This window comes from Mytilus edulis, chromosome 10 (assembly GCF_963676685.1).
Source record: "Mytilus edulis chromosome 10, xbMytEdul2.2, whole genome shotgun sequence".
Lineage (NCBI taxonomy): Eukaryota > Metazoa > Mollusca > Bivalvia > Mytilida > Mytilidae > Mytilus > Mytilus edulis.
In genome coordinates, this window is record NC_092353.1 from 56,838,456 (window position 1) to 56,852,089 (window position 13,634).

Genomic DNA, 13,634 nt, shown 5'->3' on the forward strand with positions numbered 1-13,634 from the left:
TCCAGGCAAACCCATGCCAGCTTAGGGACTGCCATGTACACAGTGAGATGAGAGCTTTTGTTCCATTTTGAAAAGGACTCATTGTGACTTTTAGATTAAGAACAGCAATGCAAGTGCTGTTCCTTTGCTTTTTATTTGTTTTTATTGTGTTTAAGGATTTTGTTTCATCAATTGATACAATATAATAATATTTCGTTTTCATTTCTGTTTGTTACCTCATGAATGCCGGTTTTAGTAGATTTTGTAGGCAAAAGGAAAAGCATGAATTTAAATGTTCAACAAATACATTTTCTATAGGCCATTATGCCGAGTTTGGAAAAAATAGAAAATGTAGTGTCACAGATTTTTTGTTTTTCTTTATCCAATGAAAATATATAATCATGTATGTGATTTATATTACTACAATAAATGTGTATGTTTCAAACAATCATTTTATTTGTGTGCATGCTCATCACTTTCTGTTAAACAATTCTAGATATAATTTTATACAGAAATTAAGAAAAACATTTCTTTTTAAGTTTAATGATGTAAATCATACATGATTTTAATTGATTTAAAAAAAATAAAAATTTGAATCTGTTTGTGCAGTTTTGGAAATTTTGACACAATTTTTCATTTTAACATCCAGTAAATCTCAAAACTGATATAGCCACCTTCTCTTTATTCTTATCCTGCTTTATACTGCTTAGAAGTATGTGTCCTTTGTTATTGATAGCTATAGCATAGGGAATTTGTAGTCCAAATAACTTTAAATCTTGACACATAAGAGCTTGTCCATTCTCATTTAGAACATGTAAAGCATTGTTCCTTTCATCGCAGACAATGAAATTATTCTGAGAAGTTGTTACTATTCCACGGGGGGAGAAGGTATTGTGTAATTCGCCTGTCGTGTTTCCAGTGTAACACCATTTCAGCTGATTGTTTTTATCTATAGCTACTATTTGTCCTTTATTTATAGAAATTTGGTCCACAATGATAATGTCATCATTGTTGTCGGTAGTTAATCTATAAGGCAGTGTACATAGACTTTCATGCTTTTCATTAGCCAATTCAAGTTGTCTCTCTTTTCTGCCGTGTGGAGTTAGTACAAATATTTTCTGAATGGTTTCTTTTCTAGGGTTGTCTTCTTTAAAGCCGACTAATACATGTCCATTCTTTTGAACGTGAAGGGCAGTTGCATAAATAGGTGTTCTGAGCAGACCTGTTTTATAGTTGTAAAAATCTTTCATGGTTCCTGATTTGTTTAAAGTTTTAATACAATGATCTTTGACGACTGCTAGAAGTAAGTCTCCAGACTTTGTCATAGCTATATCATTCACAGCTATGGGCTTTTTTTCAAGCATGTTTATCCCTTTGTCTAAATCCATTTTAAATTTTCTTAAAAGATAGTTATTTGTGTTGGTCCATATTGAACCATCTTCATTGACAGAAATAGAATCAATACTTTCAGCATCTGTATTGAAAGAACACAAGACTCTAAAGTCAATGACATCTGACAGCTTAACTTTCTCCAAGGAACGTACAATATTTTCTATTTGAATTTGATCCAAAATTTCTTTTCTGTACTTTTTTCCTTCCAGTGGTAGCTGGAGATATGACTGGTCAATATTTGATTCGAAAACTTTTATGTTATCTTCAAAGTTGCAAATGGTTTCTATGTCAAGGCAGTCTTGCTTCAGATTGATCAACTGAACTCTGGAATTTATCTCGACAATGTTCCTATCAGTTTTAAGTTTTAATTGTTCTATTTCCCCAAAAGTATCTTTCCATTGATTTTCCAGTTCTTGTAAGAGCTGGTCTGTTTGTTCTGTTATTTTTTCTTTCAATTCTTTGTCATTGTCAAGGATTTTTTGTGTTTCCTCTTCCTTCATATCCTGGTGACGTTTTAACATTTCGTCAAGCCTCTCTTGTTCTCTGGCGAAAAATGGAAGAAAATAAGACTTAAATTTGTCTGAATATTTTCTCAATTTATTTGATCTTCTCATGTAGATTATTTCATTTTCCTCTAATACATGACCTTGATGTTCATGTGTGGATAAACAGGTTGAACAAACAGGCTTATTACAGTCCAAGCAAAAATTGGAAATGTCCCGTTCTTTATGAGAATTACATTGTTTTATTTTAAGAATTGGTTTTGCCTCCTAGTTTTCAAAATTGACCACTGAGTGTTTCTGGCCAAGTTCTGCATGCCTAGTTCCACATCTAAAACACAGTAAAATGTTGCATGCTTCACATTTCCAAGAGACTTCTGTGGTGTCACCACACTTATGACATTTTCTTTCAACCTCCGACATCTTATGATTCATGTCATAATCTTTTCATGCTCTAGATTGATTTGGAAAATGTGGAGCTTTATCATGCAGCTTTATATCAGAGACCACATGACTTGATAATATTGATCAATACAATCAGACAATATTTACTTTATTTTTCAGTGCACATGCAACAAAGTCAACAATCTAGCAAAGGTATTATTTAAAATGCGACTTGAGTATTAAACTTAAAAATGTACATGTACCTTTATGCATATATGCGATGGACTGTGAACCTAAAATTCAGAGATTAGGAAATTTGGTCAGGTGTTTAGACCGCAGATCGGGAAGTTTTTTTTTGTTGTATTTGCAGTTGCCTGATCATGTAAAAACGTTACTTTTTTTGTGTTTTTTCAAAATTTCTTTAATCTTTCATTATTTAAATGTTATAAAATATCAATTTGTCTACGGTAGCCTTGTAGCCTGTCTATTTGAATGTTATCAGTTGAAAGAATTATTAAGAAGATTCTGTTTGTTGTTTTGTTTTTGATTGTTGATTGTTGACTGTACTTACTGATTATAAAGTTCTATGATTTAACCTTTCCTTTGGGAGAAAAAAATAGTCTATTTATTATTGAGTTGATTGTAGTGAATGTAGTCTTTTTTGCTTGCTCATTGCTGAAGGTCACACTGTGACCTAAAATTGTTGTCATCTTAGTGATTTTTTTCCGGATGAAATCATATGTAGTCACTTTTTTTTTCATTCCAGGAGATTTTCATTGATTTTCTAATTCATGTAACTTCTCAGTTTGGCAAATTTCAAGAGTTTTTAATGTATTACCTGGTGTATTAATAACCATTTCAAAAGAACCTCAAGCACACTGGAAATGATTATTTAGAAGTCGGCATGATTTAAATATTTTTTTACCGTTTAAACACAGTAGAATGTCTCATACCAAACCTCTCCAAGTGAAATTTTATTGATTGATTGATGATAGCTTAACATTCAATGACATTTAAGAGGAACATGGAAATCTCAAATACTTCTTTGAAGTTATTTGCATATATACTTTTATATATGACATTTTCTTTCAGTCTCCAATACTTAAAAAAAAAAATGTAGTTTATCAATGTCGAATTTTATAAATCAGTTTATAAAATACAAATCATGGGAACAAACAAAGATTAAGATGATCACATGACCTCCTCATACAGTGAATTCCATTGCGTCAAACAAGATAGACCTAATTTGATACATCATAATTGTTCTCCTCTATTAAGTTGATTTTTGGACTTTACCAGGCATATCAGATTCACCTGTCTGATATGCTCACATTTTTGGCTCAAGGTCATCTTAAGATGATACATCATTACACAAGATAGTCTATGTAAATTGCACTTTGTAGTAGGAAGTGTACTGATTGATACTTTAGTCTGGGTGAACATAAATTATTATACCCCATGTAACGAAGTTGCAGTGGGTACAATGTTTTTTACTCTTCTGTCCGTCAGTCCTGTTCTTGTCATTGCAACTCCTCTGAAACCACACAACAGAATTTCATGAAACCCTTTTAGATAATAAGAAGAAAAATAACAAAAAAAATTGAACTCCGAGGAAAATGGTCTGAGACCACCATTGTCGTCCCTTGATTTTCGTTGTTCACAAATAAAGTCCCTAGTGTTGACAGTGGGTTACTTGCCATTAATTTTTATACCCCTTCCAAATTTATTTCTCCATGTTTTATGCTTCAAATTGCAAGTAGGGGGGTGAAATTACACTGTAAAAAAGTTTGGGTCCAGAATTTTAAAGGAAAGTAGTGATTTGGTCCAGGTAAAAAAGGTTGAAAAATAGCACTTTGGAAGCTGTCAAAAGATTTCAAGACGCCCTAAAGATAAAATTGTCCATATTTTGAGTTTGAGGCGATGAAGTTTTCTATAATTTTGATATAATTTGTCCCAAAAGTAGTACAACACACTGTAAAAGTTTCTTTGAGAAAGCGCAGGTGGGATTTTTTTTATTTTCATTTATGTTCTAAAAGAAATGCACTACGAAATAATTGTGGTCTCGGACCAAATTCATAACGGATATACTATGTAGATGTGCATTAGAAAAATTATGATAAAAAAAAATTTCTAGAAGTTACACCCCTTTGAACTTATTTCCTTCAATATACTTCTACAACAGAATGTCATCGCAGCTCCTCTGAAACCAAATCCCAGAATTTCATGACACTTTGTAGATTATAGGGACATACCATGTAGATGTGCATATTGACAGGAAATTATGATTCAAGTTTTTTCAAGGAGTTATGCCCCTTTGAACTTAATTGCCTCATGTACTACTGCAACAGTTTGTCATCACAACTTCTCTGAAACCTCACAACAGAGTTTGATGTATATGTGCATTTCAACAGGGAATTGTAATTCAAGTATTTTTTCTCAGAGTTATTTTATTTGTTCAGTGACAATTTGGAAGCGTGGGTTATGTGAGCGTACTCACTAAGGTTCTTTAATTTATTGTCAGAGGTGTTATTGGCTTTAAACTAGCTTTCCATAACTTTGAGTACTCTTATTTTGGGGCTTGATTTCTTTTGTCTTATTTGTACTGTACACCTCTCTTTTATAAGCCAATTGCTACTTATTTTTGTTTTGTTTGTTCTTATGTTGTACTGTCACACGACTGTCCCATGTTAGGAGAAGGGTTGAGAGCTCTCAAAATTTCTGACAAGTTGAACAGTTTGATTCAATAAAACAAATTGCAATCTGTTGAGAATTTTCAATAAATTGCAATAGATGGAAAGCAACACTTAAAGTTAAGTCAAAGTAGCTCTTTAAGCTTGTATGCAGACTGACAAAACCACAAAATCATATCCACAAAAATACCCCCAAAAAATGTGGACTTAAATTGTTGGTAAAGGTTAACCACAAATTTAAATAAAAAAGGTACAATAAATTAAAATGCACAATCTATTATTGAATTTCTTTAAGCTCTATTAGCTTTTTATGTAGACTTTGGCAAAACCACAAAATCATATCTACAAGAATACAAGTTATTCCTCAATTCACAAACTTTGTAACCCACAAAAATAAATGAATTCATGGTACATTTATTTGTAATGTTGAACTTGTCATTTTCCTATAAAACAACAGTGAAATAAGATTCGACCACTTAACTCTTGTTTTAATGATATTTATCATCTTGCAATAGTAAATTTTATTATTTAAACTATCTAGAGTGGATATAGATATTGTTATCAATAGAGAAGTGTGGTTTAATCTATATTTATCTGTTCCAGCACAAATCATGTTACATTTCCTGTCTTGATTGGTTTAATAATTTTAAATTTGTTGAAGGCTGTACGGTGACCTATTGTTATATATGAATATTCATATAAAATAAACATAATATAAAATTTTCATTTTTTGGCGAAGTTTCCCATTTAATTTCAATAAAAAATTATAAATGGCCCTCTTTATGTAACATAAAGTTTCTGTCTGTGGTATGTCTAATATTTTTGATCTCAGATACTTCAAGCGGTTGGTATAAAGTATATGGAATGTTTGTACAGTGTGCGTGTCCATCTGGCAGGTTCTATCAGACCTTGACCTCATTTTCAATACATGGTTCTTTAGTCAATGTTGAGTTTTTGTGTATATGTCTGTTTTTTAGAGACTTTAAGCAATAGTTCAAAGATATTTAGTGTATATAAAGATTGTAAAGTGTATTTGTCTGTTTTATTACATTAAATACCTCACCTTCATAAATTTAGATATCAGTCCACTCACTGCATTATTCAACCGGAAACCAGCCAGAAAAAGAACCATGACCCCGTGACAACCTCTCCCACCTGACACCTGTGTGTCCTAAACCTTCATCATTTTTTCCGGTTCAACAACGCATGCTGCACGTTTTTCTGGAGGAGGAAAAAGTTTATTTTTTGCAAACAGTTTAACAAGTTGATAATTTATATATTTATATTGATATTTTTGTTAATAATTATAGTATATTTGGATAATTTTATAATAATTTTATCTGAATATTATGGATAAAATTCCAGCTTCAGCTACCCAAGAGGTAAGTGACAGTCAAATTCACACTTCCAATGGTAATTTGTTGTCCCCTTGGCGTTCAGCCACCCATTCTGATGACTTTTGGGATAGAAGTTTGGAATTTATTCCAGGTGTTTCGGGTGTCGGTATGGAACAGGACTCAGAACCTGTTCCTGTCAGGACTATGCCTTTCGCTCCTGGTGCTAGTCAGTTGAGGCTATCTAGGCCTAGCAGGGTATCACATACCGTAACTAGGCCTGCAGAGATACCAACGTCTCCTGTGGCTTGCACGACAAGCAGACAGGAGACACTACCAGCTGGCATCAGGAGTGACCCCTTTTCTCGGACTAGGTGGCCCATGAATTTGCCTACCCTCCCATGCCTATGGGTATGCCCAACTTGCCGCCTTATCCCCAGCCTTTTGATCCGTATTCGGCTCAATCAGTTTGGTCTGGTCAGGGGTTTGGTGGTAGACCCTCTTCAGAGTCATCCTCTTTTAAGGATGAGATGAGGAGTCTTACCACCTCCATACACAAGATACAAGCTACAGTTAATGCTAAGTTCTTGGAATTTGGTAACAGGCTTGATTTTATGGAGTCTAGGGGTCTGTCTCAGGATCCTGCACAGGACCCTCCCAGACCTCCTAGACAGTTGTTGGAAGACGACTCAGTTTCTTTGGCTCCTAGAAGTCAGGAAGGTAACTTTTTGGATGACCAAGGTGGTAATTCTGATGTTGACAGTGTAGTAAGCACAGAGGGAGATGCTTTCGTTCCTAAGGAGCCTTCTTCAGGCACTTCAGATTGCCTTAGGAGTCTGGTCTATTCTATTCGTAGGGATATGTCGGATATGCCCATGTCGTCTCCACCTAGAGTTTCTTCTACTCCTTCGGATTTCATGGCTTGCTCAGGTATAGTCAAGCCAGAGTCTAAGGGGTATTATTCTTTCCCAGAGTCTGGGCACTTTACAACTGCTTTGTCTTTTGTAAACTCTTCTCTGGCTGAGAATCTTGCTAACACTAGCAAAACTGGTGGTAGTAAGTTCTCTGGTTTCGGACCTGCCTCTTACCCAGGGAGGTGTAGATCTAAGGACTTTGAGATCCATGGATCTTCCTTGGGTATGTCGGCTCCTGCTTGTGACCGGGCTTTTTCTAGTTTGCTTGGTTCGAAACCTTTGGATGGCCTCAGACTTTCTCAAGCTTCTTATGTCAAGTCAGAGAATAATCTGAGGTGTTTGACTTTTGTTCTTGAGACGGCTGAGCACTTTTGTCAGCAGCTGGGTCTCTTTTAAAGGACAAAGGGGAGGAATTTTCAGATTTGAGGTCTATGCTGCTTCAGGTAGACAAGAGTCTTGGAATGTCTCAATTCCTTCTTCTTGGTACTGTGGCCAACTTTACTCTTGCTAAGAGACAGGAGATTCTTGAAAAATCAACTGTCTCTGAAGCTCTTCAGCAGAGACTTGTCAGTTCTCCTTTGTCTAAGGACAAGTTGTTCTCTGTTTCCTTAGAGCAGTTACAGGAGGAGGTGAATAAGGCCCCTCCTGTTGTCAAGGTGGATGTGAAGGTCACTGATGGGAAAAGATTTGTCAAGACTTCTCAGGTTAACAATCCTTCTTCTTCTCATCAACCCAAGGCTTCTACCTCCTCTTCTTCACAGTCTACGAAGAGGCCAGCTTTTTCTCGTCCCAACTATTCTAGTGGGAAGAAAGCTAAAGTTGTTAAGGGAAAGAAGCAGGGTAAGTGATGTGTTGTCCCCTCCGTTGAATCGTTCCCCACTGGAAGAGGAAAATTATACTTCTCCTCTTCCTCATCTTCCAGTGGGGGGCAGGCTGTCCCACTTTCTAGATCAATGGGCTCTGATAACTTTAGACAAGTGGGTACTTTCGATTTTACGGAGGGGATTGGAACTTCAGTTTCTGGAACAGCCTCCTCTTTCTCCTGTTCCAATCAATCTGTCAGTGACAAAGGATTCTCAAAAGAATCAGTTGTTACAAGACGAGGTGAACATTCTTATTCAGAAGGGTGTGTTGGAGGAGGTAAATCCTCCTTTTCATCTAGGGTTTTATTCCCGGCTGTTCTTGGTTCCCAAGAAGAACGGGAAAATGAGACCGGTTCTAGATCTTTCTGTTCTCAATCAGTTTCTGGTGGTCCCACATTTCAAAATGGAGACCAACAGGTCTATCAGGTCGACAATTCATTTAGGAACTTGGACAACCTCTCTAGATTTGATGGACGCCTATTTTCACATCCCGATTTCTCACAAGTTTCGTCATTTCCTGAGACTGGTTTGGGCAGACAAGGTTTACAGTTTCAAGGCTATGCCTTTTGGCCTGGCTATTGCACCCCTAGTTTTTACCAGGATTTTTCAGACGGTAGTGTCTTATCTTCATACTCAGGCAGTACTCATTCACTCCTACCTAGACGATTCTCTCATCAAGAATCATTGCCGATCTCTTTTGGAGGAACACACCAATTTGTCTATCCTTTTACTCCTGAGACTGGGTTTTTTGATTTCATGGGAAAAATCAGAGATAATTCCCAGTCAGAGTTTCAATTTCCTGGGAGAACATTTTCGGACAGATTTGGGTCTAGTGCTTCCTCCAGAAGAGAAGGTAGTCAAGGTACGTCAGTTAGTCAATGCTCTGACTCAGTTTTCATCTGTCCCAGCTCGTCAATTGCTTCAGCTGGTGGGTTTCTTGATTTCGATCATGGACGTCATTCCACTAGGACGTCTACACATTCGTCCAATCCAGTGGTATCTGTCGGAGTTTTGGCACCCAATTCCTCAGTTGTGGGGGGCACCTGTTCCCATCCTTCCTCAGTTGTTACCTCATCTTCAATGGTGGCTTCAGGAAAAACATCTTCAGAAGGGAGTTTTGTTGGATCCTCCAGACCCCAGCCTAACTTTGTTCACAGATGCGAGTCTGATGGGTTGGGGAGCTTATCTGGAGGGCAGGACAGCATCAGGCCTTTGGTCAGGTGCTCAGTTGGAAGAACACATCAATCTTCTAGAGATGAGAGCTGTGTTTCTTTCTCTCTGTCAGTTTCAGGCTGTGATTCAGGGTCAGTCACTACTGGTTGCCACGGACAACTCCACAGTAGTGGCTTATCTTCAGAATCAAGGGGGGACCCATTTTTTTTCTCTGTATCATCTGAGCAAGGAAATTCTTCTTCTGTGTCACAGTCTCAATTTAATTCTGTCAGTGAGACATGTTCCAGGCAGTCAAAATCTTCTGGCGGATGCTCTCTCCCGTTCCCGTGTTCCAGTGAACACAGAATGGGAAATTCATCCATCAGTGTTTCAGGAGATCATTATTCATTGGGATCGTCCTCATATAGATCTTTTTGCCACCAGTCTGAATCACAAGTTGGAGACTTACGTTTCTCCCATTCCAGACGAGAAAGCTTGGGCAGTAGATGCTATGACCCTATCTTGGAAGGGAATGTTCAGTTACATGTTCCCTCCTTTTCGTCTTCTTCCAAAGATCTTGCACAAGATTCAGAGGGACCTATGCAAGACCATTCTTATTGCTCCGGCTTGGCCAAGACAGTCTTGGTTCCCAGAACTACTACTTCTGTGTTGTGCGAAGCCCCTTTGTCTGCCTCTAAGAGAGGATCTACTGTCTCAATTCAAAGGAAGAAAACTGCATCAGGGTCTGCAGAATCTCCATCTGCACGCTTGGTTGTTGTCAGGAATTCCCTCAGAAAGGGAGGCTTTTCTGAGGGAGCAACCAAGCGTATCTCAGGATCAGTCAGACAATCTACAGGAGCAGTTTATGACTCAAAATGGTCTATCTTCTGTACTTGGTGTCTGTCGAAGCAGATTAATCCACTCTCTGTTACTGTACAACAGTTAGCGGATTTCTTTCTTTACCTTTTTGAGGAGAAAGGTTATTCTCCTTCTACTAGAAAGGGATATAGATCTGCCATAGCCAGAACAATATCACTTTCAGGAGGCTCTGATTTTGGGGATAATGAGTTTTTGTCATTATTGATAAAAAACTTTTGCCTTAATAGACCTCGTCAAAGGCGTTTGGTTCCTTCTTGGCACTTAGGTTTGGTTTTAAAGGTTCTACAGTTTCCACCTTTTGAACCTTTACATTCAGCCTTCTTCAAATTTTTATCTTATAAATGTTGTTTTCTGATAGCTTTGGCTACTGGTCGCAGAAGGAGTGAGATTCATGCCTTGTCAATTTCTGAGTCTTGTCTCCGCTTTGCGTCTGATAAGTCTTCAGTTACTCTTCTCACTGATCCATCTTTTTTAGCAAAGAACCAGTTACCTGATAAAGGTTCTGGTTGTATTACTGTTCCTGCTTTACCTCCCACAGCGGATAATCAGGTTTTGTGTCCAGTGAGAGCCTTGCTTGTTTATCTAGCGTCTTCAGCTAAATTAAGATCTGCTGGTTCTTCTAGGTTGTTCATTCCTATTAAAAAAGGAATTTCTGACATTTCTGCTAAAACCATTTCTACCTGGATTTGCAATACTGTCATTTTGGCCTATAAGTCTGCTTCTTCTGAAGTTTTAGTTAAACATCAAGTTAAAGCACATGAAGTAAGAGCCTTAGCCTCTTCTTGGAACATTTTTAATTCCTCCTCTATGTCGGAAATCATGTCAGCTGGTTTTTGGAGGTCTGATAGTGCCTTTTATAACCATTATTTACGGTCCATGCCTCTTCATTGTGACAACCTCTATTCTTTAGGGCCTTTAGTTGCTGCTCAACAGGTTGTTTTTCCTCCTCCTAGTGATGGGGATTCAGCTCTTCGTTAAATTCAGTTATCTAAATTTATGAAGGTGAGGTATTTAATGTAATAAAAATCAAATTTTTAGAATTAAAATTTAGTTTTGTAAATTAAATACTCACCTTCATAAATCAGAGGTCCCTCCCTCCTCCCCTTCATCCCCCCTTAGTGCCTAGCATTTTAAGGAATAAATGATGAAGGTTTAGGACACACAGGTGTCAGGTGGGAGAGGTTGTCACGGGGTCATGGTTCTTTTTCTGGCTGGTTTCTGGTTGTATAATGCATCGAGTGGACTGATATCTAAATTTATGAAGGTGAGTATTTAATTTACAAAACTAAATTTTAATTCTAAAAATTTAATTTTGGCAGGGATCATCTGACCATGACCACATATTCATGGTTCATTGGGCATTGTTAAGTTTTCATGGTAGGATTGGTGTTTCTCAGAAATAATAAGCAGTTGGCCAACTAAATTTGGTGCATTGAAGTTATATTGGGGTCTGGAGCTGGCATGTCAGTTATTGCTAGAAGTCCTTTGTTAATTTATGTATTATTGTCAATTTGCTTAGTTTCTTCTGACATCTTTTCGGACATCAGACTTTTTTAAGCTGAGTTTTACTGCATATTGCTGTGTGTTTGTTCATTCTACATTGGCTAGAGTTATAGGAGGAGGGTTGATATTATACAAAACAGTGTACCATTCAGCCTGTTTCACACAGTGCCTGTCCCAAGTCACAAGCCTCTGGCCTTTGTTAGTCTTGTATGTTTTTTAAATTTTAGTTCGTTTATATGTTTTGGAGTTATGTGTGACATCCATTTTCATTGAACATTTTTGTTTAGGGGCCAGCTGGAGCCCGCCTCGGGATGCCGAATTATATGGCTGTGTTGATGACCCATTAATGGCCTCTGGGCTCTTTTCTGCTCTTTGGTTGGGTTGCTGTCTCTTTGACACATTCCCAATTTCCATTCTCAATTTTAAATTTATCGTAAAGACTTTCAACATAAAACTAATCATAATGAATAAATTTGACATTTCAGGATGTGCACTCTTGTATGAAACAGGCATAGGCAAGTTAGCCAAAAATTGTCTAATGATCAACTTATCAATACAGTATTCTAATTATTTTTATGTATTTTATAGTGTGGATTATGGCACTCTGTCCACATAGATGACCTTCATCCTCCACCAGAAGAAATTCCATCAGTTTCAGAAATGCACGGTAAATCGGTAAGCGCATTGTTAGCCACCACTAAAGAACAGCCTTCAGAGGTTAAAATGGATGTTATGGAAGGTGACCAGATGGAAAGAATGGAAACAAATGAGGAGGAGGTTGACCTAATGGACATAGAGTTACAAGAAAAAACACCAGATATAATTTTTACTCCAAAGAGACAGTTTCATGTTGATTATCTGATACTGAAATGTGTACAGCCTGCCCTTGGTAATGTTAAAGATCCACCTGCTGACAGTTCCAGGGCTATAGAAAGACTGAAAATTATTCTAAACAGTTTACAGAATGACTCAGGTGTTTATAAGTTATATTTAAGTTACTAAGCTAAATATTAAAAAGACATCTCTCAACAAGAGACCAAATGACACAGAAATTAACAACTATAAGTTCCCGTATGACCTTCAACAATGAGCTAAACCCATACAGTATAGTAAGCTTTAAAAGGTTTTACTAGGTTTATATATAGGGTTAGGTTATAGTATGGAGTCGGGTGTAAAAATGAGTTATGAAAAGCATAGCTTAGTTTTGACATATTATATTTGTACTTGGGTAATACGTACATATTGAGAAAAATAATATATAGGTTTTTATACATTAGTTCTAACAATTGACTGTTTAATGATGTCTGTATTAAGAATAAACGAAGATATAAATAAACTTATTATAGATACCAGGATTAAATTTTGTTATTATGGCAGTAAAAGGGTATATATCTATGAGACAAAACATTTTGATTAAAATTGATCAAAGAATATCAAAGATACCATAAGCTCAAAATTTTTCAAATGACATCCAAAAAAATAAATAATACCCCCTCCCCATCCCCCAAAATAACAAACAAAACAACAAACAAAACAAGAAGAAAACATCAAATTTAAAAATAAAAACATTTAGAAAAAAAAATTGAGAATGGAAATCCGGAATGTGTCAAAGCGACAACAACCCAACCAAAGAGCAGACAACAGCCGAAGGTCATCATAAGGCGTCCATAAGACTGCTTATTCTTCTTTTATTATACCTAGGTGACATGACAGTTCTATCAGGGATTGCCAAGCATCTAACCAGCATACTGAAAGAGAAAGAACAAGGTCCTACTACAATGATGACAAACTGGCTATCAGCAGAGGCGTCAAAACCAGAGAATATCAACAGGGCTGGTACTTTCAGGTACAAGATATATTTAAACGAAAACCATTCAAATGTCAGAAAAAAATAATTCTGCAAGTGATCAATTCTGATGTGGTCATAGTTGCCACCCTCATCAAATGAATGATCATGTCAAGAAATGACATATATGCATGACATGGAAAAATGTGAATAAAAAGCTATGCAAAGTTTTTTTTTTCAGAAATTCATTCAATCAAT

At 36.6% G+C, this 13,634-nt stretch overlaps 2 protein-coding genes across 2 annotated transcripts in view; one reads left to right on the plus strand and one right to left on the minus strand.

Annotated features, from left to right (window-relative positions):
- The window catches only part of LOC139492171 (E3 ubiquitin-protein ligase rnf213-alpha-like), a 124,237-nt gene that overhangs the window by 70,860 nt on the left and 39,743 nt on the right, over nt 1-13,634 (plus strand). Inside the window, exons 61-62 of the mRNA XM_071280324.1 lie at nt 12,179-12,563; nt 13,292-13,436. Of these exons, the coding sequence (XP_071136425.1) occupies nt 12,179-12,563; nt 13,292-13,436 (530 nt within the window). The remainder of the gene's footprint in view (nt 1-12,178; nt 12,564-13,291; nt 13,437-13,634) is intronic.
- LOC139491521 (uncharacterized) lies at nt 528-2,334 on the minus strand. Its single transcript, XM_071279256.1, has one exon. The coding sequence runs from the start codon at nt 1,983-1,985 to the stop codon at nt 618-620; it is 1,368 nt and encodes a 455-aa protein (XP_071135357.1). The 5' UTR covers nt 1,986-2,334; the 3' UTR covers nt 528-617.

Coding starts and splice junctions, on each gene's coding strand:
- LOC139491521 (XM_071279256.1), bottom strand. CDS start 1,985: ATGAGAAGATCAAATAAATTGAGAAAATATTCAGACAAATTTAAGTCT.